Source organism: Leucoraja erinacea, chromosome 19 (assembly GCF_028641065.1).
Source record: "Leucoraja erinacea ecotype New England chromosome 19, Leri_hhj_1, whole genome shotgun sequence".
In the NCBI taxonomy this organism is placed as follows: Eukaryota; Metazoa; Chordata; class Chondrichthyes; order Rajiformes; family Rajidae; genus Leucoraja; species Leucoraja erinaceus.
In genome coordinates this window covers 18,713,742-18,738,659 of record NC_073395.1, presented here as the reverse complement: position 1 = coordinate 18,738,659, position 24,918 = coordinate 18,713,742, and the positions used below count along the sequence as shown (strand labels likewise).

Genomic DNA, 24,918 nt, shown 5'->3' with positions numbered 1-24,918 from the left:
AAGTTGTCCCTGAGATTCCTCTTAAATCTCTCCCCTCTCACCTTAAACCCATGCCCTCTAGTTTTAGGAAGCTCTACCCTTTGAGAAAGACTGCGAGCGTTCACCATATACATGCCCCTCATGATCATTTAGGCCACCTCTCAGCCCCCTACGCACCAAAGTCCCAGCCATTCCCTATAACTCAAGCCCGTAACATCCTTCTGCACCCTTTCCAACTTAATGACATCCTTCCTGTAGCAAGGTGACTAGAACTGCACACAGTACTCCTAACCAGTGTTTCATAAAGTATCAATGAAACATCCCAACTCTTATGGAACGAGCTGCCAGAGTAGGTGGTTGAGGCAGATACAATGACAATGTATAGAAGATCTTTGGACAGGTACACAGATAGGAAAGATTTGGGAAGATATGCCAATTGCGGGCAAATCTAACCTGCTTAGGTCACCTTGGTCGAAATGGATGAATTGGATGAAGGGCTTTTTTCCCTGCTGCATGACTCTGCTGCAAGCATGACTGTGCCCTGATCTATGAAGGCAAGCATGCCACATGTCTTCTGCATCACCCTCTCCTGAAATCAATGGACATGAATCTCTCTATCTCTGTTCATCAACATTCCTGACTGCTTTCCCGTTTACTGTTTGCGTTCTACCTCTAGGATCACAGGACACAGCAGAATTAGGCCATTCAGCCCATCGAGTCTTCTCTATTTGTCTTCCAAACATGTATCAGCAGGCACCCATTCCCACCACCAGTAAAGCTGAAAATACCTCTTTAATGGAAAGCTGGCAGTGGTTTTATTATTGCAGGTCATGTATAGACATCCTTGGGTCACAGGAGGTCGCCCTTTAGTAGTTTAGAGATGTGGAGTCCTACAGCATGGGAACAGGCCCTTCAGCCCAATTCATCCATACCTGAGCTAGTACCATTTACCTGCGTTTGGTCCATATCCTTATAAACCTTTTCTATCCATGCATCTGTCCAACTTTATTTTAACTGTACCTGACTACCACTTCCTCAGGCAATTTATTCACTTTCTATGCAGAAAAGGTCTCTCTCTCACCTCTGATAAATCTTTCCCCTCTCATCTTAAACTTAGGCTCTCTGGTATTAGACTCTCCTACCCTTGGAGAAAGATGGTGAACATTCCCTTTCTCTACACCCCTCGTGATGTTATAAAGCTCTGTAAGGTCACCCCTAGGCCTCGTACACTGGAGGAAAAACAGTCCCCGCCTAACCAACTCCCATTATAATGAAAGCCCTCTAGTCCTGATTACATCCTGATGAATCTCTTCTCCCTGCTTTGCAAAGGAATGACATTCTTCCAATGAGCGGGCTCAATCATTCAGTGGATCTTTACTGTCACGTGTACCTCAGTACAATGAAATTGTTTCCTCCTACACAGTTTGGTTACAATCCGGCTATACATTAGGCACAATCTTACTAAGTACAAGAGCGTAAGACGGGAGGTCACACTGACTTGGTTCACAAGAGTCACCACATTTTGAGCACCATCTTGTAGTTTATACATCATAGGAGTCGGATTAGGCCATTCGGCCCATTGACGCTACTCTGCCATTCAATCATGGCTGATCTTTCTTTCCCTCTCAACCCCATTCACCTGCCTCTATCCCCTAACAAGCATTTGATGACTCTGGGCCTGTTCTCGCTGGAGTTTAGACAGAAGAGGGTGGACCTCGTTGAAATTTACCGAATAGTGAATGACCTGGATAGAGTGGATGTGGAGAGGATGTTTCCACTAGTGGGAACGTGTAGGAACAGTGGACACAACCTCACAATAAAAGGATGAACCTTTAGAAAGAATATGAGGTGGAATTTATTTTTCCATAGGGTGGTGAATCGGGAATTCATTGCCACAGTCAATGGCTATTTTTAAGGCGGCGAATGACAGGTTCTTGATTAATAAGGGGTGTCAGGGTTACAAAGAGAAGGCAGGAGAATGGGGTTGAGAGAGAGAGAGATAGATCAGCCATGATTGAATGGCGAATAAACTCGATGGGCTGAATGGCCTAATTCTGCTCCAATGACATTAACTTATCCAGGCCCCTCATTCCCTTCAAATCTGAAGTTTAAAAAAAAAAGTTCTGAGTCTTGGCCATAAAGGCCCATTGCCCTGGCAATGGGTTGGAGTTGCAGGGGTCGACTTTGCCAGGCCATGTGTAGATGTCCTACTGGGTGACTAGAACTGTGTATAATACTCCGTGTGGTCTCACCAACAACTAGCACTTTGAGAAGATTGAGCAGGGGGAACTGTGTAGACCATATCATAGCAATGTTACAACATTTTGAGATTTAAAAAATCAAGACTGCAATTTATCCCATCAGATAAAGCATAAAAAGAAGTTTAATTTGACACCTAATTCACTTTCATATCTTCAGTATTAAAAAATGTTATGGCCATTTTCATACTCGGAAATTAGCATCTTGTTCCCTATTGCTTTTCCACTGACTTAACACATAAGCTGTGATCGAGGACAGTCAAAAGCCCATAACGTTCTTAAAAAATTAAGAGATCTAAAATAATTTTTCAGTTATTATAGATTGAAGCATTCTGAAACAAATATGAAACAATCTTACTTGGATGACCTGAAATTAAAGCATAGTTAGTTAATTACCTAATTGTAGCTAATTACAAAATTCAATTACTAGATCTAAACATCTATCCATTTCTTAAGAAAATATTAACATTTTTAAATAGCCTAAGTGTCCAAATAACATTCACACAATAATTCATAATGTAACATGATTTTTAAATCTCAATGTCATGAATTTATAGGCCAAATGGAAGGAATTTAATGTTTAATTCCCGTAAATTAATGGCCATTTAAATCATCTTGCGAGTGGGTTTTTGTGGAACGCGATCGATTGGAACGTTGCGGTTGCAGTGAATTTGAACCCCATATCGGCAGGAAAAACACTGCCGGTTCGTATGGGGCCAAAAATCACATTTTCGCCAAAGAAACTTTGATTAAAGTCAACCTAAGAAGCAAGTTTATATGTAAAATAAACGACTTGCCTTATGTTTTGTCCCCTACGTGGGATCTGTCCCGTTGTTGGCGTTGACGACGTTAGAAGTCGCTTTTTTATTTTACTCCAGCAATTAAATCAAATAAATCCCGGGATTTCTTTTTTTTAAATATTATTTATTTATTTATTTAAAAAAACTTCCGAGAACGGAAGTCAGAACGACTTTTCAGCATCAGCTAGCAGCCCGAGAAAATATATCTCGGACAGGCAGGAGAAAACGGTATTTTAATCCCCCCCCCCCCCAAAGGTGCCAAAGTCACGCACACGGCCAGTGGCAGAACTGCAGCGCCGCTGAAGGTAAGTATGGTAACATACCTACATATCACGGCGTCTCTCTGGTGTGGGCTGCAGCCTCTCCGTATTAATCCTGTCGATTGCATCTTCTGTAAGAGGTTACTGCAGCGCCTTTTACCTCTGGATGTCCCCAAACGTCCTACAGCCAACGGAGATCACCTGAAGTGTAGGCACTGTTCTAATGTTGGATGTGTTGTGCTCGAAAGAAAGCTTTTTATCGGAATGTATCACAGCATGTTTTGAGAATATCTTCATCCAAGACCGCAAGAAATCACAAAGAAATGTGGACGCAGCCCAGACCATCGCACAAACTTACCTGCCTTCCAATGACTCAAATTATACCTTACTCTGCCTCGGCAAGGCCACCAGCATAATGAAGGACGAGTCACACCCTGGCCACTCCCTCTTCTCCCCTTTCCCATCAGGCAAAAGGTAAAGACGTGTGAAAACTCACACCTCCAGATTCAGGGACAGTTTCTTCCCAGCTGTTATCAGGCAACAGAACCATCCTACCAACAACCGGAGAGCAGTCCTGTACTACCATCTACCTAATTGGAGCCCCTCGGACTATCTTTGATCAGACTTTACTGTTTTTATCTTGCACTTACTGTTATTCATGATATTCCCGTTATCATGTATCTCTACACTGTGGATGGCTCAATTGTAATCATGTATTGTCTTTCCAGTGACTGGTTAACACGCAACAAATGCTTTTCACTGCACCTCGGTACACGTGACAATAGACTAATGACTGAGGTTTGGCGGGCTGTATTACCATAACAGTACCCATAAAAACAAATGGAAGAGCTGTTGCCTCTTGTAGCTCCCTCCATCAGTCTCTCTTGTATCTGGAATATCCCACTCCAGGCGAAGCATGGGGTGAATCTCCTCTGTACCCTCTCTGCACAAGCACGTCAACAGCGTTTAATTGTCATGGGTACCGGCAACGGAACAGTGAAATTCTAACTTGTTGCAGCTTAACCAGCCCATAAAAGCAATCTCACACAAAGAAATATAACTTAAATCAATAGTATAATAAATTAACAATTACTAATACCAGCTATCCAGACCATTATAGTGCAAAAACCAAAGTCTGTAGTGCAACCAAAACCAAGTCCATGGTGAATCATAGTTGCTGAGGTTAGTGTGCAGTGTTCAAGGGCCTGATGGTTGTTGGGAAGAGGCAACAGATCACTATTTTGGTACCTTCACTTCATTGAGTCTTACAGCATTGAAACAGGCCCTTCGGCCCAACTTGCCTACACTGGCCAACATGTCCCATCTACACTAGTCTTGCCTGCCTGCATTTGGCCCATATCTCTCTAAACCTGTCTTATCCATGTAGCTGTTTAAATGTTTCTTAAATGATGCGACAGTGCCTGCCTCAACTGCCTTCCTCACAATGGTAGCAGTCAGATGAGAGCATAGCCGGCTCCTTTTGATTGTGTGGTGACCAGAACTGTATGCAATGCTCTGTCGGGATTGCCGTTTAATCACTAACAATTGCTCCATGCTTTTCACAGGATGGAGAAACGGTTGAGGAAGATCCGAAGATGGTTTCCTAGGAAGCCCATGAGGCTGGACAAGGATATATTGCCAGACCTGGAGGAAACTGTCTGCTACACTGCTCCTTTCAGCCAGCAGAGAATACACCAGTAAGCTTCACTTTGGTTAAAAGTATTCTCAAAGGGGTGGATGAATGCTTAGCTTGTAGTTAGGCTTGCAGTTTGGCGATGCAGCATGGAAACGGGTCCTTTGGCCCACCAAGTCCACAACGATCACCCATTCACATGAGATACGAAAAGCTGGAGTACCTCAGTGGGTCCGGCAGCATCTCCGGAGAAAAGGAATAGGTGACGTTTTAAGTCGAGGCCACATTAGTTCTATGTTACCTATTTTCTCAACGTACACAGAAGGAACAATTTACAGAGGCCACTTAACCTACAAACCTGCACGTCTTTGGAAGGTGGGAGGAAACCGGAGCACCCGGAGGAAACCCACACAGTCATTGGGAGAACTTGCAAACTCCGTACAGACAGCACCCGTGGTCAGGATCAAACCAGGGTGCATGGATAGTTTAGTATACTGTCACGGAAATATCACCATTTCCTATTACCAAAGGAAAGGTTTAGAGTGAAATGGTTTAAACATGGGCAGGCTGGACTAGTGTAGATGGGGCATCTGGTTTGGCACGGGCAAGTTGGACCGAAGGGCCTGTTTTCATGCTGTATCTCTAAACTAAATTGTAAGCACACTTAAGGTTGCAAAGCTAGCACCAAAGGAGTGGACCTTGAGTGTTGACCCTGCCAATGCATGGGCATCGTGGCATCAATGGAGTGATGGTGCCACTCTCTGGGGTTTCTTCAGCAGACATTCCAGGTGCAGGCACCAGCTGAATCGAGGGGGTTGGCAACCCATGTCTGCATGTAACTGAACACAGCGACGGGGAAGCGAACGGTAACCCCGTTCCATCTCGTTTCAGCTTCATCATAAACAACAACGACACTTTCTTCCACAACTCCACAAGGAGTAGGATCGTTCACCACATCCTGCAGAGAGTTAAATACGAAGAGGGGAAGAGTGCAGTGGGTACGTCAATTTGGTTCACTCTCTGTGTGTATGCCATTGCTTACCGTTTTATCAGGGCAATGAGCCTATGGATGTGTTGTGAGGAGCTGGTGTTTACTTTGAAATGTCATATGCCATGGTTAGTCATAGCACGGAAGCAGGCCGTTTGGATCACATTGTCCATGCTGACTTAGTTGACCTACTGGGCTAGTCCCATTTGCCTACATTGGGCCCATGGTCCACTAACGTTTCCTACCCTTTTCAATACAAACCTATTTAAATGTTAATTTGCAATTCCTCCTTGCCAGCCTTTTGGCTATATACAGTGGCTTTCAAAAGTATTCATACCCCTTGAACTTTTCCACATTTTGTCACGTTACAACCACAAATGTAAATGTATTTTATTGGGATTTTATGTGATAGACCAACACAAAGTGGTGCATAATTGTGAAGTGGAAGGAAAATGATACATGGTTTTCAAATTTTATTAACAAATAAAAAACTGAAAAGTGTGGCGTGCAAAAGTATTCAGCCCCCCTGAGTCAATACTTTGTAGAACCACCTTTCTCTGCAATTACAGCTGCAAGTCTTTTGGGGTATGTCTCTACCAGCTTTGCACATCTAGAGACTGAAATATTTGCCCATTCTTCTTTGCAAAATAGCTCAACCTCAGTCAGATTGGATGGAGAGCGTCTGTGAACAGCAATTTTCAAGTCTTGCCAGGGATTCTCAATTGGATTTAGGTCTGGACTTTGACTGGGCCATTCTAACACATGAATATGCTTTGATCTAAACCATTCCATTGTAGCTCTGGCTGTATGTTTAGGGTCATTGTCCTGCTGGAAGGTGAACCTCCGCCCCAGTCTCAAGTCTTTTGCAGACTCTAACAGGTTTTCTTCCAAGATTGTCCTGTATTTGGCTCCATCCATCTTCCCATCAACTCTGACCAGCTTCCCTGTCTCTGCTGAAGTAAAGCATCCTCACAGCATGATGCTGCCACCACCACGTTTCACAGTGGGGAAGGTGTGTTCAGGGTGATGTGCCGTGTTAGTTTTCCGCCACACATAGCGTTTTGCATTTAGTCCAAAAACCTCAATTTTGGTCTCATCTGACCAGAGCACCTTCCTCCACATGTTTGCTGTGTCCCCCACATGGCTTGTGGCAAACTGCAAACGGGACTTCTTATGGCTTTTTTTCAACAATGGCTTTCTTCTCGCCACTCTTCCATAAAGGGCCGATTTGTGGAGGGCACGACTAATAGTTGTCCTGTGGACAGATTCTCCCACCTGAGCTGTGGATCTCTGCAGCTCCTCCAGAGTTACCATGGGCCTCTTGGCTGCTTCTCTGATCAATGCTCTCCTTGCCCGGCCTGTCAGTTTAGGTGGACGGCCATGTCTTGGTAGGTTTGCAGTTGTGCCATACTCATTCCATTTTCGGATGATGGATTGAACAGTGCTCCGTGAGATGTTCAAAGCTTGGGATATTTTTTTAAACCTAACCCTGCTTTAAACTTCACCACAACTTTATCCCTGACCTGTCTGGTGTGTTCCTTGGGCTTCATGATGCTGTTTGTTCACTAATGTTCTCTAACAAACCTCTGAGGACTTCACAGAACAGCTGTATTTATACTGAGATTAGATTACACACAAGTGGACTCTATTTACTAATTAGGTGACTTCTGAAGGCAATTGGTTGCACTGGATTTTATTTAGGGGTATTAGAGTAAAGGGGGCTGAATACTTTTGCACGCCACACTTTTCAGCTTTTTATTTGTAAAAAAAATTGAAAACCATGTATCATTTTCCTTCCACTTCACAATTATGCGCCCCTTTGTGTTGGTCTATCACATAAAATCCCAATAAACTACATTTACGTTTGTGGTTGTAACGTGACAAAATGTGGAAAAGTTCAAGGGGTATGAATACCTTTGCAAGCCACTGTAACAGCCCGTTCTTCATGTTAACCTACCTCTGCTGTTGGGGTGGGGCAAGAACAGGGAGATGTAATAGATAGGATGCACACATTTTACATTACATTTATGGCTCATAATAGCTCATATGGCTTTATGGTTGGGATTGTATACCATGATCACTTCAACATCCACCAGACAACCAATCATCACCTGTAAAGGGTTTTGGCCCGAAACATTGCCTATCTGCTTCGCTCCATAGATGCTGCTGCACCCGCTGAGTTTCTCCAACATTTTTGTGTACCATCACCTGTAAACGTTCTTTCATAGCACTACAGCACAGAAACAGGCCCTTCGGCCTGACGCATCAATGCCAACCAAGGTACCCCATTTTAAAGTTGGTCCCATTTGTCTGTATTCGGCCCATATCCCTCTCAACCTTTCCTATCCATGTACCTATGCACACACAATGCTGGAATAACAGCGAGACAGGCAGCATCTCGCTGACCAACTGAGTTACCCCAGCATTTTGTGTCTACCTTTGATTTAAACCAGTATCTGCAGTTCTTTCCTACACATGTGCCTGTACAAATGTCTTTTAAATATTGCTATAGTGTCTGCCTCAACTACCTACTCCGGCAGCTCGTCCCACATACCCACCACTCTATGTATGAAAATGTTTCCCCTCGGGTTCCAACTAAATCTTTTAACCAGTGCCCTCTCGTTCTTGATTTCACAACCCTTGGAAGAAGACCGTGTCAATCATGATGCCAAGTTAAACTAATCTCCTCTGCCTACATGTAATCCATCCCCCGCATATCCATGAAACTATCTAAAAGCCTCTTAAATGCCAGTAATGCATCTGCCTCCACCACCACCACCCCTGGCACCCACCGCCCTCTGTGTTAAACAAAAAAACTAGGCCTGCACATCTTTGTGAAACCTTTCCCCTCTGACATTGAAGGCGATGTATGCCCTTTAGTCTTTAACATTTCCACCCTGGGAAAAGGTTTCTGACTGTGGGCCCTAACACGCTGTGGAACAGCTTCTGATCAGCGTCCTCAGTTCAGGGACGGTTCTGGAGATATGGCAGGGTTCGCTGCCTGCGGTGAGCAAGACCCGCCACAGATATATCAACAAAAGGGTCCCTCTCTGGGAGTGCTGCGGTATTGATGCAAGCAGTGCTGCAAGTGTGTCTTTAAGCCAAACTGGAGCTGTACTGACGTTTCTTTTCTTTAGGTCTCAATTCTTTACTTGGCAACAGCACCTATGAAGCAGCCTTCCCCCTTCACGAGGTAAACGCGAACTAACGTTGTGACTCGATCCTACCTGTGACTCTCCCTGTAGACATGCTGTTTCAAATACCAGGTTTGCCTTGAACAAGGGGGATATGCCATAGAGTCATACAGCACGGAAACAGGCCCTTCCTCCCAACATGCCCACACTGACCAACATGCCCCATGTGCACTAGTCCCAACTTGCCCATATTTTGTCCATATCCCTCTTAACCTTTCCTATCCATGTACCTGTCTAAATGTCCTCTAAATGCTGTTAGTACCTGCCTCAACCACCTCCACTGTCAGCTTGTTCCATATACCCACCACTCCCTGTGTGGATATGTTGCCCCTTGGGCTCCTATTAAATCTTTTCCCTCTCATCTTACACCTATGTTCTTGAGTTACGAGGTTGGCAACATCCTCCTAAATCTTCCCTGCACCCTTACCATCGTAATGGCAGGATATTTGGATTTTTTTTGTTTGGAATTATAGAGCTATACAGCAAGAACAGAGGCCCTCGGCCTACCTAATCATGCTGACCAATTTGGCACTTTGGGCTACTCACATTTGTGTGTTTTGAGTCAATTGGCCTCTAAACCCTTCCTATCGATATTTGTCCAAGTGTCTTTTAAACATTGTAATTGTATCTGCTTCTATAGCTTTCTCTGGAAATTCATTCCAGATTCAGACTGCCTTCTGAGTTTAAAAAGTTGCCCCTCTTAAATCTCTCACCTCCCACCTTAAGCCTGTGCCCTCTAGTTTTAGAATCCTCTACCCTGGGTAAAAGACTGCAAGAGTTTAATGAGGGGGTGGGGAGAATTGCAGTTTATGGGGTAAGAGCAGCATAGTGGGGCTGAGGTGAAAGACTGGTGGGGCAGGTGAGAGGGTGGGAGCCTTCTCCTGCTGCTAGCTGAGCCCCGGCTAATGCTGTTAGACAACACTCATGCCATTATCCTATTGAAACTTACCGAACAGTGAAAGCCCTGGACAAAGTGGATGTGGAGAGGATGTTTCCACTAGAGGGAAAATGTAGAGTTGGACCAGAGGGCACAGCTTCAGAATAAAAGGACATACCTTTAGTAAGAAGGTGAGGAGGTATTTCTTTAGCCAGAGCGTGGTGAATCTAGAATTCATTGCCACAGACGGCTGTGACCAAGTCATTGAGTATTTTCAAAGTGAGGATTGACAGATTCTTGATTAATAAAGGTGTTGGGGGTTATGAGGAAACGGCAGGAGAATGGGGTTGAGAGGGAAAGATAGATCAGCCATGCTCGAATGGTGGTGTGATTTTTTTGATGGGCCAAATGGCCTAATTCTGCACCTTTGACATGATTACTGCATAAGTTACTGGGGAAGGCTGAGCCTCCAGCGACCCTCCACACTCTGAAAGCCTTGAGTATGGGAGTCACGAACACTTTGTGAACCCAGCCAAGAACTGTTTATCGTTTAGTTTAGAGATACAGCATAGAAATAGACCCTTCGGCCCATCGAAACGGCACCGACCAGCGACCGCCCCTATCCAACACACTAGAGACAATTTACAATTTTTACCAAAGCCAAATTACCCTACAAACCTGCACTTCTGCAGTGTGGGAGGAAACCGGAGCACCCGGAGAAAACCCAAGCGGTCACAGGGAGATTGTACAAACTCTGTACAGACAGCACCCGCAGTCAGTGTTGAACCCAGATTTCTGGCGCTCTAAGGCGGCAACTCTACCGCTGCGCCACTTTGTCACCCCACGACATATGGGTAGTATTACAGTGTGGAAACAGGCCTACCAGTCAACATGTCCCACCTACGCTAGTCCCATCTGCCTGTGTTAGGACCATATCCCTCTAAACCTGGCCTATCCATGTACCTGTCTAAATGTTTCATAAAGGTTGCGATAGTACCTGCCTCAATTACCTCCTCTAGCAACTCATTCCATACATCCACCACCCTCTGTGTGGAAAACGTTACCCCTCGGCATCCGGTTCTTGATTTCCCTACTCTGGACAAGAGATTCTGTGCATCTCCCCAATCTATTCTTTTTCTCCCCTCTATAAAATCACCCCTAATCCTCCTGCGTTCCAAGGCATAGAGAACTAATGGCGACTTATTTTGTCTTTGCTTCAGGGAAATTACAAAAGTAAAAAGTCGGTCAAGACCCACGGAGCCATGAACCACCGGCATCTGCTCTATGAATGTTGGGCCTGGTGGGGGGTGTGGTACAAATTTCAGCCTCTTGACCTCGTTCGGTAAGTCGGGCACTGTTCTGTCCGGGGTGTGGAGGCCAAATCAATGGATATTTTTAATACAGGGATACAGTAGATAGATTCCTGATGAATACGGGTGTCAGGGGATATGGGGAGAAGGCAGGAGAATGGGGTTGAGTGGGAGAGATAGATCAGCCATGATTGAATCGCGGAGTAGGCCTGATGGGCCGAATGGCATCATTCTGCTCCTATCACTTATGAAGCATCATATGGGTCAATGGCCGGTTGTCGTCAAGGCCCCACGCTCCCCTGCAAGGCACCCACGCCTCGGACAAGCATTTCAAATTCCAGTGTATGTTATTTTAGTTATATGTTTAATCTTCCTTGCGATTCTATACATTTTCGTTATCAGTGTATAAAATCAAGAATTGATTGGTCACAAATCAAAACACGAGGGGAGAATATTGATGGGGAAAAAAAATCAGATGATGAATGTCATTTTTAATCTGGGTACCGGCACCTTTTTGTCAATAAAAAAAATACACCATGGAGTCTGGAATTAGGCTCTGCCATCCATGCCAATCAAGATGCCCCATCCTGGCTACTCCCGTTTGCCCCATATCCATCTAAACCTTTCCTATCCATGTACCTGCTTGTATCCAATAAAGGATACTTTACTTTTTTACTTTACCTGTCCAAATACCTGTTAAGTGCGGTTACTGTACCTGCCTCAACTACCTCCTCGAGCAGCTCGTTCCATATACCCACCACTCTCTGTGTCAATAAGAGATGTCCCTCAGGTTCTTATTTCCCTTATCACCTTAAATCTATGTCCTCTGGTACTTTATTTCCTATCCGATGCATTCCCCTCATGATTTTATACACCTCTATCCTCCTGCACTCCAAGGAACGAAGCCCTAGCCTACACAACCTCTCCCTATAGCTCAGGCCCTCGGGTCTTGGCAACATCTTCGTAAATCTTCTCTGCGCTCTTTCCAGCTTGACGGCATCCTTCCTATAGCAGGGTGACCAAAACTGAATACAGTGCTCCAAGTGCAGTCTCACCAACGTCTTACATAGAAACATAGAAATTAGGTGCAGGAGTAGGCCATTCGGCCCTTCGAGCCTGCACCGCCATTCAATATGATCATGGCTGATCATCCAACTCAGTATCCCGTACCTGCCTTCTCTCCAAACCCCCTGATCCCCTTAGCCACAAGGGCCACATCTAACTCCCTCTTAAATATAGCCAATGAACTGGCCTCAACTACCCTCTATGGCAGAGAGTTCCAGAGATTCATCACTCGGTGTGAAAAAAGTTTTTCTCATCTCAGTTTTAAAGGATTTCCCCCTTATCCTTAAGCTGTTCCCCCTTGTCCTGGACTTCGCCAACATCAGGAACAATCTTCCTGCATCTAACCTGTCCAACCCCTTAAGAATTGTCTTGTACAACTGCAACATAATGTGCCACCTTCTACACTCGATACCCTGACTAATGAAGGCCAATTTATCCAAAGCGTACGTGATCTCACAACCGCAGTGAAGTAAGATTAATAAGTAACAGTAACTGTGAGGTAAATCTTCCATCCCCATTCCCCGGGTTCACTGGCCATTATCTCATCGTTGAACCTGTGACTGGGCGTTCATTGTCAGGGGTCGTCAGCCTTTAAAGATTGGTGGGTGGGGGGGTGGACGACTGAATAGGAACCTGAGGGGCAACCCTTTCACACCGAGGGTGGTGGGTGTATGGAACGAGCTGTCAGAGGAGGTAGTTGGGGCAGGTACTATCACAACATTTAATAAAACATTTGGACAGGTACATGGATAGGAAAAGTTCAGAGGGATATGGGCCAAACGCGGGCAGGTGGGAGGAGTGTAGATGGGGCGGCATGGGCAGGTTGGGCTGAAGGGTTTGTTTCCACGCTGTATGACGCTTCCTTGTCGACTGGCTGTTTGCTTCATAGGCGTTATTTTGGGGAGAAGGTTGGTCTCTACTTTGCCTGGCTGGGCTGGTACACCGGAATGCTCTTCCCAGCCGCTGCCGTCGGCTTGATGGTCTTCCTCTACGGAGTCTTAACGGTGGAACACTGCCAAGTCAGGTAAGAACATGAGGCGCAGGAGCAAAACGAGGCCATTGGGCTCATCCAGGGTAAGGATGGGCAAGGTTCTGGCCTTCCATCTCTGCTGGGTCGGCATGGACAAAGTTTAGTTTATTGCCACGTGTACTGAGGTACAGTGGGAAGCTTTTGTTGCATGCTTACCAGTCAGCGGAAAGTCTATACATGATTACAATCGAGCCATCTACAGTTGAACGATAAAGGGAATAATGTGAATGATGTTTAGTGCAAGATAAAGTCCGCTCAAAGAAAATCCGATCTCCAATGAGGTAGATGGAGATTGCTCTCTTGTTGTTGGTAGGCTGGCTCAGTTGCCTGACAACAAAAGTAGACTGAAGGACCTGATTCCCTTCTGTACTGCTCTGTGACCCTCTGCCCAAATTATGGTAGAATGCGGCAGCAGAGGCCCGTGACCACCGTTCACAACCGACTTCCCCCCTTCCCCTCCACTGTCGCCATTTAGACGCCCTCCATTCATTGCCAGAGTTGGTGGGTGTGAGCTCATGTGGGAGCGAGTACCGTGGCAAAGTTGCGCAGTTGCCCCAGTAGTAGTCACCGTTTCCCACAGCCAGGTCCCAATCTGGTCCTGTTTGGAGGGGGCGGGAAAACGCGATATACTGGCCACTAATCGCAGATTTCCGAGGGCACGGGAAATCGGCAGGACCCGGTCGCAAAAGGTATTATTAGTTTTTATAGGCCTCGATGAACCTCTCGCAGCCGGGTTTTATAAAGCAAACAATTAAAGACCTTATTTTTACATTAAATGGGGCATATATATATAACCCTTCACCTATAGCGAGTAGTTCCACTGTCGCCATTTAGCGCGATGTCAACGTTCTAAATCAGCCTCACAGGTTGCATTCTATTGTATAAATTAATGTAAATTAGATGGGTGTGTTATTTGTGAATCACACTTAGAGTCGGTGGGTCACAGCTTTTTTGTAATGTCCATTGCGGGAACATGTTTCCGGGAAATGGCCATAACTTTTTTAGCTTGAGATATGTGAGCAAATGGCAATCTGATGTTTGCAGACGATTTTTAAAATCTCAAAATTTTGCATTGCTACTCACAGCGCCAGAGACCCAGGTTCGTTCCTGACGAACCTATGGGTGCTGTCCGTGTGGAGTTTGTATGTTCTCCCTGGGACCGCGTGGGATTTCTCCGGGTGTTCCGCTTCCCTCCCACATTCCAAAGACGTGCAAGTAAATTGTCCCCAGTGTGTCGGGTAGTGCTAGCGTACTGGATGATCGTGGATCAGCGCAGACTCGGTGGGTTGAAGAGCCCGTTTCCTCGCTGTATCTCTAAACTAACCAAGCTAAGGTTCCTGGAAAAGGGCGATGGGTGGGGAGGGCTCCATGGGCCAGAATCTGTTCGATGAGCAGAATGACCACTTTCTTGGAAATTGAGGGAAAATAAATCTCTGCTGGAGTGTCCACACCCGCTCGACGTAACGTCCCTGTGACTGTGCCTCTACTCTCTTACCCCAGCAATGAGATCTGCCATGCAACAGATACGGTCATGTGCCCGCTGTGTGACCAACACTGTGGCTACCTGCTGCTGTCGGACAGCTGTGCCTACTCCAAGGTAGGCACAAGGGGTTGTTCATCGTGCCTGATGGAGGGATGGATGGACGGGCGGGGGGGGAGGGACGGGTGGAGGGAGGGACGGAAGAAGATGAACAGGCCCCTTGGTCTACACTGTCCGTGCTGACGTGATGCCAAGTTTAAACTAGTCTCTGCCTGCACCTGATCCATTGCCTGCATCTCCAAGTGCCAATCCAAAAGTCTCTTAAATGCCACTAGCGTATCTGCCTCCACCACCAGCACCCCTGGCAGCGCTTTCCGGACACCCACCAGCCTGTGTGTATGTATTTTTAAAAATAAACACATCTCCGTTAAACTTTGTTCCTCTCGCCTCAAAGCTGTGCCCTCTAGTATTTGATTTTTTTTCCATCCAGAGATAAAGGTTCTGACTACCTTATCTAGGCCCCTCATCATGTTACAAACTTCTATCAGGTCTCCCTGCAATCTCTGGCTTTCTGGAGATAACAATCCCAGTCTGTCCAAACTCTCCCTGTAGCCAATACTTCCCTTAGTTCTTCCTTGGTCTTGGGCCTCGAGCCCCCGTTGATGGGATGATCTTGACTCCCGTAGCCAGCGGCGTTCGGGAGGGAATGGAGGAATATGGATCGTGTAACTTGGCATCATGTTTAGCATGGACATTGTGGGCCGAAGGGCCTGTTAGTGTGCTGTACTGTTCTATTAAGAGGGGCGGTGGGTAGGGTGTTGGAGGTGTGGCCTTGTTTGGCAGCACTAACTCACTTCCATTTTCCAATTGCAGGTGACGCATTTCTTTGATAATCAAGCAACAGTATTCTTTGCAGTTTTCATGGCGGTCTGGGGTAGGTGTTCATTCATCAATTGATTGAAATATACAGCATAGAAACAGGTCCTTCGGCCCATTGAGTCCACGCCAACCATTGATTACCCGTTCATACTGGTTCCATGTTATCCCACTTTCCCGTCCACTCCCTACACACTAGGGGGCAATTCACAGAGGGTCAATTAACCTACAAACCAGCACATCTTTGGAATGTGGGAGGAAATCTATGCAGTAACAGGGAGAACATGCAAACTCCACACAGACAGCACCCGAGGTTGGGGTTGAAACCGAGGTTGGGGTTGAAACCGGATCCCTGGCGATGTGAGGCAGTAACTCTACCCACTGTGCCGTGCAGCGGTACCGAGGGCATTTACATCTCTGACGAATCATGGCCTGGTTTTTACCACTGACTTTAGAGACAGCGCAGAAACAGGCACTTTGGCACACCGTGTCTGTGCCCACCAGCCATCACCCCTTCCACTAGCACTATCCTACACATCAGTGACAATGTACAATTTTACCAAGGTCAATTAACCTGCAAACCTCTACATCTTTGAAGTGTGGGAGGAAACCGGAGCATCTGGAGAAAGCCCACGCGATCACTGGGAGAATGTACAAACTCTGTACAGACAGCACCCGTAGTCTGAATCAAACCCTGGCCTCAGGCCCTGTAAAGCAGGAACTCTTCCGCTGCGCCACCATGCCGTCCCAAATAAACATCTTGTTTCTTGATTTGTATAACGTTAATCAATTTAGCAAAATGTCCAGTTGACCAGAACCGCGCGCCCTATGCCAAGTAATTCTGTGACCTTCACCTCCTCTCTCTCCCTCTCTCTCTCCCTCTCCCTCTCCCTCCCCTCTCCCTCCCCTCCCCTCTCCCCTCCCCCTCTCCTCTCTCCCTCTCCCTCTCTCTCCCTCTCCCTTCTCTCTCTCCCTCTCCCCCTCTCTCCCTCTCTCCCTCTCTCCCTCTCTCCCTCTCCCCCTCTCTCTCCCTCTCTCCACTGTGTTCCTGGAGTTCTGGAAGCGCAGGAAAGCTGTCATCGCCTACGACTGGGACCTGATTGACTGGGAAGAGGAAGAGGTCAGTGACTGGTGGCACCAGAGACCGCAGACGCTGAGGTCTTTAGCAAAAACACACAGTGCTAGAGGAACTCAGCGGGTCAGACAGAGTTTGAGGTGGGAATGGACAGACGATGTTTTGGGTCGGGACCCTTCTTCATTCATTTGTTCTACATCCTATCCTTCTGTCGGGACGACAGATGGCGCAATGGGCTAAGTGTTCGGCTGGCGACCGGAAGGTAGCCGGTTCGAATCCCGCTTGGAGTGCATACTGTCGTTGTGTCCTAATGCATTTCGTTGTCTCTGTACTGTACACTGACAATGACAATTAAAATTGAATTTGAATCTGAATCTGAATCCCTCTATATCACCGTCATGTCTCTCGTTTCCCTTTTCCCCGACTCTCAGTCTGAAGAAGGGTCGCGACCCAAAACATCACCTATGCTTTTTCGCTAGCTGTTGCCTGACCCGCTGAGTTACTCCAGCTTTTTGGGTCTATCTTGGGAAGAGGTAGGGTTGATGTACAGACATTTGTCCAGGATAGGGGAATCAAGAACCAGAATACATACAGTAGGTTTATGATGAGAGGGAAAAGATTTAATAGGAACCTGAGGGGCAACTTTTTTTTTTACACAAAGTGTGGCTGGTGTAAGGAACAAGCTGCCAGAGGAGGTAGTTGAGGCAGATATTTGCACAACGTTTCAGAAACATTTGGACAGGCACATGGATCGGAAAAGTTTTGAAGGATATGATCCAAATGCGGGCAGGTGGGACTATTGTAGATGGGACGTGTTGGCCAGTGTGGGCAAGATGGGCCGAAGGGCCATGAATCTATGACTAAAAAACCAATGCCAATAAAAGTACTATGATTGGACAACGTACCAACTATTGGTGCGGGAAGATACTGCAGGTGCTGGTTTATACTGAAGATAGACACAAGTTGCTGGAGTAACTCAACAGGTCAGGCAGCAACACTGGAGAAAATGTAATGCCCCTGTCCCACTTAGGAAACCTGAACGGAAACCTCTGGAGACTTTGCGCCCCCCCCAATGTCTCCGTGTGCTTCCCGGAGGTTTTTGTCAGTCTCCCTACTTGCTTCCACTACCTGCAACCACCTGCAACCTCCGGGAACTGCACGGAAACCTTGGGTGGGGCACAAAGTCTCCAGAGGTTTCCGTTCAGGTTTCCTAAGTGGGACAGGGGCATTAAGGGTGACATATCGGGTGGGAACCCTTCTTCAGACTGAAAGTAGAGGGGGGATGGGGAAACTGAACAGACGATCGGACTGGGAAGGGCATCACGACCGAGGTACCTCTTGGAAAATTTGTCCGCGTAGGTGATTGCATGTCCTTGACTGTTGCCCCTGTCACAGCCCTTGGTCACATCCCAGCAGGTACCTGGCCCGCCCTTGCCCCGCTGGCCAACCTGCACACAGCCGCCTGCTGTTGACTTGTCTTCTCCCCACAGGAGGAAATCCGTCCGCAGTTCGAGGCGAAATACTCCAAGGAGGAGCGAGTGAACCCGATATCGGGAAAAGCCGAGCCTTACCAAGCCTTCTCGGACAAGTGCAGCAGAATCATTGTGTCCGCTTCCGGAATATTCTTCATGGTTAGTCAAAGGGGTGGGGTACAGTGTACAGTTCATATGATCACGTGACAAGAACAGAATTAGGCTATTCGGCCCATCAAGCCTACTCCACCATTCAATCGTGGCTGATCTATCTCTCCCTTTTAACCCCATTCTCCTGCCTTCTCCCCATAACCCCTGACACCCGTACTGATAAAAAATCTATCTATCTCTGCCTTAGAAATATCCATTGACTTGGCCTCCACAGCCTTCTGTGGCTGTTCAACCTACCCAGTCTGATACCATGCCAGAGAACATGGTATCAGAACATGTCCCCTCCCTCAGCTGGCCTCTCATGTGCTTAAGATTAGATGAGAAAGCATGGAAACAGGCCCTTCGGCCCACGCCGACCAATGATCACCCCGCACACTAGTTCTATCCTACACACCAGTGAAAATTTACAGAAGCCAATTAACCTACAAACCTGCACGTCTTTGGGATGTGGGAGGAAACCCTCAGAATCACATTTTATTTGGCAAGTATGTTCTTTGTTATTCACCACAGCCGTGCCCGACAAGTTTCAGTGCGTTCCCCAACACGGACCCCTTCAGTCGTCAACATTCCCTGACAGACATCTCTCTGCTGGGAGATCAGCACGTTTTGGGCAGGCTAAAGAGTTGATGACCCTCCAGCAGCACTTGATGTCCGTCTCCAAATGTGTCCCCGGGAACAGTCCGTGAATCAGAGTCCTCTGTTACGGAGCTGTTTGGGATAAACTGTGACTGGGACCCTTGCAACGTTCTCCAGACTTCCTTCGCAAATCCACACAAATCTTCACAAATCTACAGCCAGCTCAGCCTCCTAGACGGAATGTTCCAGAGATTCACCGGCCTCTGGGTGCAGACCTTTACTCATTGCCTTTGGGCCACGCTGGGTCTGACACATGAGGATAAACCTTTTCATCCAGCGAATTGTGGATCTCTGGAGTTCTCTGCCACATAACGCAGTGGAGGCCAATTCACTGGATGTGTTCAAGAGAGAGTTAGATTTAGCTCTTAGGGCTGAAGGAATGAAGGGATATGGGAAGAGAGCAGAAACGGGGTACTGATTTTGGATGATCTGCCACGATCATATTGAATGATGCTGCTGGCTCGAAGGGCTGAATGGCCGGCTCCTGCACCTACTTTCTATGTTTCTATGGCGCGCGCGCGGGTCCGCGTTCCGGGTCTGACAGGCGTGTCTGTGCGTTGGTTCTGTAGATCTGTGTGGTGATTGTCGCTGTGTTTGGGATCGTGATTTACCGCGTGGTGACTGTCAGCACCTTTGCCGCCTTCGAGTGGGGGCTGATTCGCAACAACTCGCAGATCGCTACCACGGCAACCGCCGTGTTTATCAACTTCTGCATCATCATGCTCCTCAACTTGGTAAGTCCCACAGCGGAGAGAGGTGCTCACTGCAGTAACACAGACCAAGGTGTTAGTCACAGAGCAATATAGTACTGAAAAAACAGCCCCTTCGTCCCCCGGTTCATGCCAACCCATTTGGCATTCAGGCATGGTCGCATTTGGCCGATATCCCTCCAAACCCTTCCAATCCATTCTGAAGAAGGGTTTCGGCCCGAAACGTTGCCTTTTTCCTTCGCTCCATAGATGCCGCTGCACCCGCTGAGTTTCTCCAACTTTTTTGTGTACCTTCCAATCCATATGTCTGGCCAAATGTCTTTTTAAAATTGTATCCACTTCTTTAGCGTCCTCTGGCAGCTCGTTCCAGGTATGGACAACTCTCTGACTTAAAATATTGCCCCTGAGATGCCTCTTAAATCTCTCCCCTCTCACCTTAAGCCTGTACCCTCTAGTTTTAAAATCCTCTACCCTTGGTAAAAGACAGTGCCCGTTCATTTTATCCGTGCCCCTCATGATCTTGTACACCTCACAAGGTCACCCCTCAGACCCCGACTCTCCAAAGGAAAAAGTCCCAGCCTATCCAACCTCTCCCTATCTCAAGCCCGCAAGCCCAGGTAACATGGTCTCTTCTGCACCCTATCCGATGTTGCAGTCTCTGCAGAGAGTGGATGGGGTTCCATGCGTTGTACATGCGTTTGACTGGATTCTATTGAAAACCTTGCTGAGGATTTCTGTAAAGTTGATTGCAGTAAATCTGCTGTTTAAAGGTTTAAATGGAACCAGATTTCATTTGGTTTCAATCTGTTTTGGGAAAAGTGAGAGTGTGAAAGTAAATGAACTTTTATCGACCAACGGCTCACTCTGTAATAGACAAATTATGGTGCGTTTATGTTCAATTTAATATGATCATGTGGCTGCTGTAATCATGTTGTAACTGCATTGCCCAAATTATCTCATCAATAAATCTTTCCAGACCAAACATAAACGTAAACATTAAACTGAGGGACAAACCAGTGGGCAATATTGAGGCAGCTTTTAAGCTGCAGAAAGCAATGAGGTTTTTTTCTGGAAGAGATCAAGTCCACTTCTGAGGTCTGAATAAAGCACTATTAACCATCCTATGGAAGGACCTTCGAATACTTGATTTTTCACGGTGAACGGCAGGTCTCTGTGGCGAATAGAGCGATCGTGGAGTATGGGTGTACAGATCTCTAAAAGAAGATCCCGTAAAGATGCTGGAGTAACTCGGCGAGACAGGCAGCATCAATGGAGAGAAGGAATGGTGACGTTTCAGATTGGGACCCTTCTTCAGACTGAGGGTCAGGGGAGAGAGAGAGAGAAAGACTAGAGATATGGTAGGATAGGGTGTGAAAATGACAGATCAAAGCAGACGATCACCAAGGAAATGTAGAATGATTAAAGTGTTATAGATTGATTTGAATTTTCTTTATTGTCATTCGTACAATAGTTTGAACAAAATTGCGTACCTTGCAGTCATGACATAAAAAGAAAACACCAAAATACACAAACATCCATCACAGTGAATCTCCAGGCACCTCCTCACTGTGATGGAAGGCAAAAAGTCTTATCTCTTCCTTGCTTGTTCTCCCGCTGCGTCGAGGCAATCGAGGCTCTCGATGTTGAAGCCCCCGCCGGGTGATGGTAAATCCCGCGGTCGATTCCAAGCTCCGCTAACGGGCCGATTCAAACTCCGCTACCTGGGGCGGACGAAGCCGCTACCCTCCAGTCCGGTGGACGAAGCTGCTGTTGCGGGAGCTCCCGAAAATCGGTCACCAACCAGGGACCTGCGAGCTCCCGATGTTACCGTCCACAGGGCTCGCGGCCGACGACTCCGAAGCTCCGAAGTCGGGTCACAGCCACAGCGCCACCACAGCCTCCGACGTCAGCCAGCTCCACGATGGTGAGTCCACAGGCTCTGCCACTGGAGCCCCCAAGGTCGATTCCAGTTGGAGGCCACCAGCTCCACGATATTAGGCCTCGATGGAGACGGAGATACGACAAGGAAAAGAGTCGCATCCCCGTTGCAGGAAGAGATTTAAAAAAAAAGATGATTGGGGTAATGAAGTAGGCTTTTGGCACATTGGCCTTGATCAGTCAGGGTAATGAGTCTAAAAGCCGGGATGTTATGCTACAGTTGTACAAGGCGTTGGCGAGGCTGCACTTTATTGGATGTTCTGTTCAATTTTGGTCACCCTGCTATCAAGCCATCACGCTGGAGAGAGTGCAGTAAAGATTTACGAGGATGATGCCAGGACTCAAGTGCCTGATCTATAGGGTGAAGTTGGGCAGTCTGGGACTTTGTTTCATGGATGGGAACGATTGGAGGGATATGGGCCAAAGGCCGGCAGGTGGGACTAGTGTAAGTGTAGATCTGTTTATGACAAAGATCAGAATAAATACTTCCACTCGGAGTGTTGCGATCTTCGGGTTCCTGCATGCGAGGGGTAAGGATGCTAAGTCGATGTGTGTGCATGATTGTGTTTGAATGTCCCCAGGAATAGTTGGGGGCTGCAGTTCGAATTAGGGAGCTTCAGCTCTACTATGGCAAAATAGGAAAAAGTTGAAGGCTGAATGGCCTCTGTCTACTGTAGTCTAATACTATAACAACATTTAAGAATAAGGAGTAAGCCATTTGGAACTGAGACGAGGAAACACTTTTTCTCACAGAGAGTGGTGAGTGTGGAATTCTCTGCCTCAGAAGGCGGTGGAGGCAGGTTCTCTGGATGCTTTCAAGAGAGAGCTAGATAGGGCTCCTAAAAATAGCGGAGTCAAGGGATATGGGGAGAAGGCAGGAATGGGGTACCGATTGAGGATGATCAGCCATGATCACATTGAATGTGATCGAGGGGCCAATGGCCTACTCCTGCACCAATTGTCTTTTGTCTATTTAAAAGATATTTGGACATGTACATGGACAGGAAAGGTTCAGAGGAATATGGTGCAAACTAGTGTATATGGGGCATCTTGGTCAGCATGGACAAGTTGGGCCGAAGGGCTTATTACTGTGCTGTATGACTCCATGACTAACTGCTCTTGGTTGCAGGTAATGTCATGTATGTAAAGTAAGAGGAAAAAGATTGGACTTTTTTTGCCTTCCATCACAGTGAGGAATGTGGGGAATCTGCTGTGGTGGATGTTTATGTTAACTTTCATGTATTTGTGTGTCTTGTTGCTTTTATTTTGTAATTCACACATATCACTGTACCTTAGTTGGTACATGTGACAATAAAAGACCTTTGAAACCTGTGAAACGTTAAAGTTAAAACCCTGTGCACCCGTGACTCACTGTATGAATCTATTTTCCAGCTGTACGAGAAGGTGGCACTCTTGCTGACCAACTTAGGTGAGTCTGTGACTTTATGTCTTTGACTTCAGAAATACAGTGCGGAAACGGACCCTTCGGCCGACCGAGTCCATGCCGACCAACAATCGCCGGACACTAACACTATCCTACACACTAGGGACAATTTATGGAAAGCAATTAACCTACAAACCTGCACGTCGTTGGAGTGTGTGAAGAAGCTGGAGCACTCGGAGAAAACCCACGTGGTCACAGGGAGAACGTGCAAACTCTGCACAGACAGCGCTCATAGTCATGATCGAACCCGGGTCTCTGGCACTGTGTGGCAGCGGCTCTACTGTGCCGCCCACTGGGCCTCTCATCAACGTTCCCTCTGCATCTCTCTCCACAGAGGCTGCCTGGCGTGCTGACGGTTTCCAGCATGTTCTGTTTTTGTTTTGGACTTTCAGTACCTGCAGCATTTTTGTCTCGGCTTAATCGAAGGAAGGGCAGGTGTAAGAGGTGGTTCATCCCGCGGTGTGGGAAAGTGTACGACACATTTACCATCACTCCCTCTCATTCTCTTGCAGAACAGCCCAGGACGGAGTTGGAATGGGAGAGCAGTTTCACGCTCAAGATGTTTCTGTTCCAGTTTGTTAATCTGAACAGCTCCACGTTCTACATCGCCTTCCTTCTGGGAAGGTATATCCCGTCCACTTTGACCCCAGAGCGAGAGAGAGATATCTGTTGTGACTGGTGGTTTGTGAGATCGGCCCGTGAGCTGGGAACACTGGCCAATAAGCAGCAGTGTACTGGGCACAGGGGAGAAGGGGGAGGGATCCAGGGGTCTCTCAACTCTAAGTTGCGAGTCAGGCAGAAAATGTGATGAAGGCGGCCTTTGGCACTCTTGTCTTCTTGAGCACAAAAGTTGGGAGTACTGTGTGTAGTTCTGGCCTCCCAGCTACAGGATGTCATGGTCATACGGCATGGAAACAGGCCCTTCAGCCCAACACATCCATGCCAACCATGAATGTGGGAGGAAACCGGAGCACCCGGATCATGGGGAGAACGTACAAACTCCGTAAAGACAGCACCCATGGTCAGATTCTAACCCGAGTCTCTGACCCTGTAAGGTAGCAACTCCATCACTGCATCACCATGCCGCTCCAAGCAATAAAAGGCCCCGGGCAAACCAATGGTGGGTTGGGCGGCAGAGGCTGTGGGTATAAGTGGGGGCACCAGCGTGCCCATTTGATGTGCAAGGTAGGTGATGATGGGGACCACTGTGACAGGTGAAGGGCAGATGGGAGCAGGTCCTGCTTGGATTTTGGTGGGCATGTTGATGAAGTGGCTGGGTGTATGACTCCGTCCTCGCTCCTCCGGCTCTCTGAGGGAATTGTGCGTGGGGTAAGAGCGTGTCTGTGACGTGCTGCATTCACTGGTGTCTCCGCTTCACTCTCAGGCTGACCGGGCGTCCCGGATCGTACCTGCGTGTGCTGGACAGGTGGCGGCTGGAAGAGGTGAGGCTGCATGCAGAGTGTCACGTGGTCCTGCTGCATTCTGGCCTGCATTCTGCTGTGTTTGGGGCTTGTGCTCGGTTCCCCAGGCTGCCGTAGGGGTCCAACACTGTCAGAAATACCCCCTGATGGAGTAGAATTGCAAATGCTGCAAATGCATTTCTAAGGAAGAATCTTCAACCTGGAGTGCTGGAGTAACTCGGCGGTCAAGCAGCACCTCTGAAGAACATGGATCGATGAAGAGTTCTCCAGGGCTCCTGCCTGACCCACTGAGATACTCCAG

The 24,918-nt window shown here is 47.2% G+C and overlaps 1 protein-coding gene across 1 annotated transcript in view; it reads left to right on the top strand.

Annotated features, from left to right (window-relative positions):
* Nucleotides 1-24,918, top strand: part of LOC129706304 (anoctamin-4-like) — an 81,021-nt gene that overhangs the window by 39,024 nt on the left and 17,079 nt on the right. Inside the window, exons 9-21 of the mRNA XM_055650507.1 lie at nucleotides 4,863-4,994; nucleotides 5,822-5,928; nucleotides 9,056-9,111; nucleotides 11,210-11,331; nucleotides 13,254-13,388; nucleotides 14,895-14,991; nucleotides 15,748-15,808; nucleotides 16,788-16,870; nucleotides 18,316-18,456; nucleotides 19,674-19,838; nucleotides 23,145-23,181; nucleotides 23,709-23,820; nucleotides 24,581-24,638. Of these exons, the coding sequence (XP_055506482.1) occupies nucleotides 4,863-4,994; nucleotides 5,822-5,928; nucleotides 9,056-9,111; nucleotides 11,210-11,331; nucleotides 13,254-13,388; nucleotides 14,895-14,991; nucleotides 15,748-15,808; nucleotides 16,788-16,870; nucleotides 18,316-18,456; nucleotides 19,674-19,838; nucleotides 23,145-23,181; nucleotides 23,709-23,820; nucleotides 24,581-24,638 (1,306 nt within the window). The remainder of the gene's footprint in view (nucleotides 1-4,862; nucleotides 4,995-5,821; nucleotides 5,929-9,055; nucleotides 9,112-11,209; nucleotides 11,332-13,253; nucleotides 13,389-14,894; nucleotides 14,992-15,747; nucleotides 15,809-16,787; nucleotides 16,871-18,315; nucleotides 18,457-19,673; nucleotides 19,839-23,144; nucleotides 23,182-23,708; nucleotides 23,821-24,580; nucleotides 24,639-24,918) is intronic.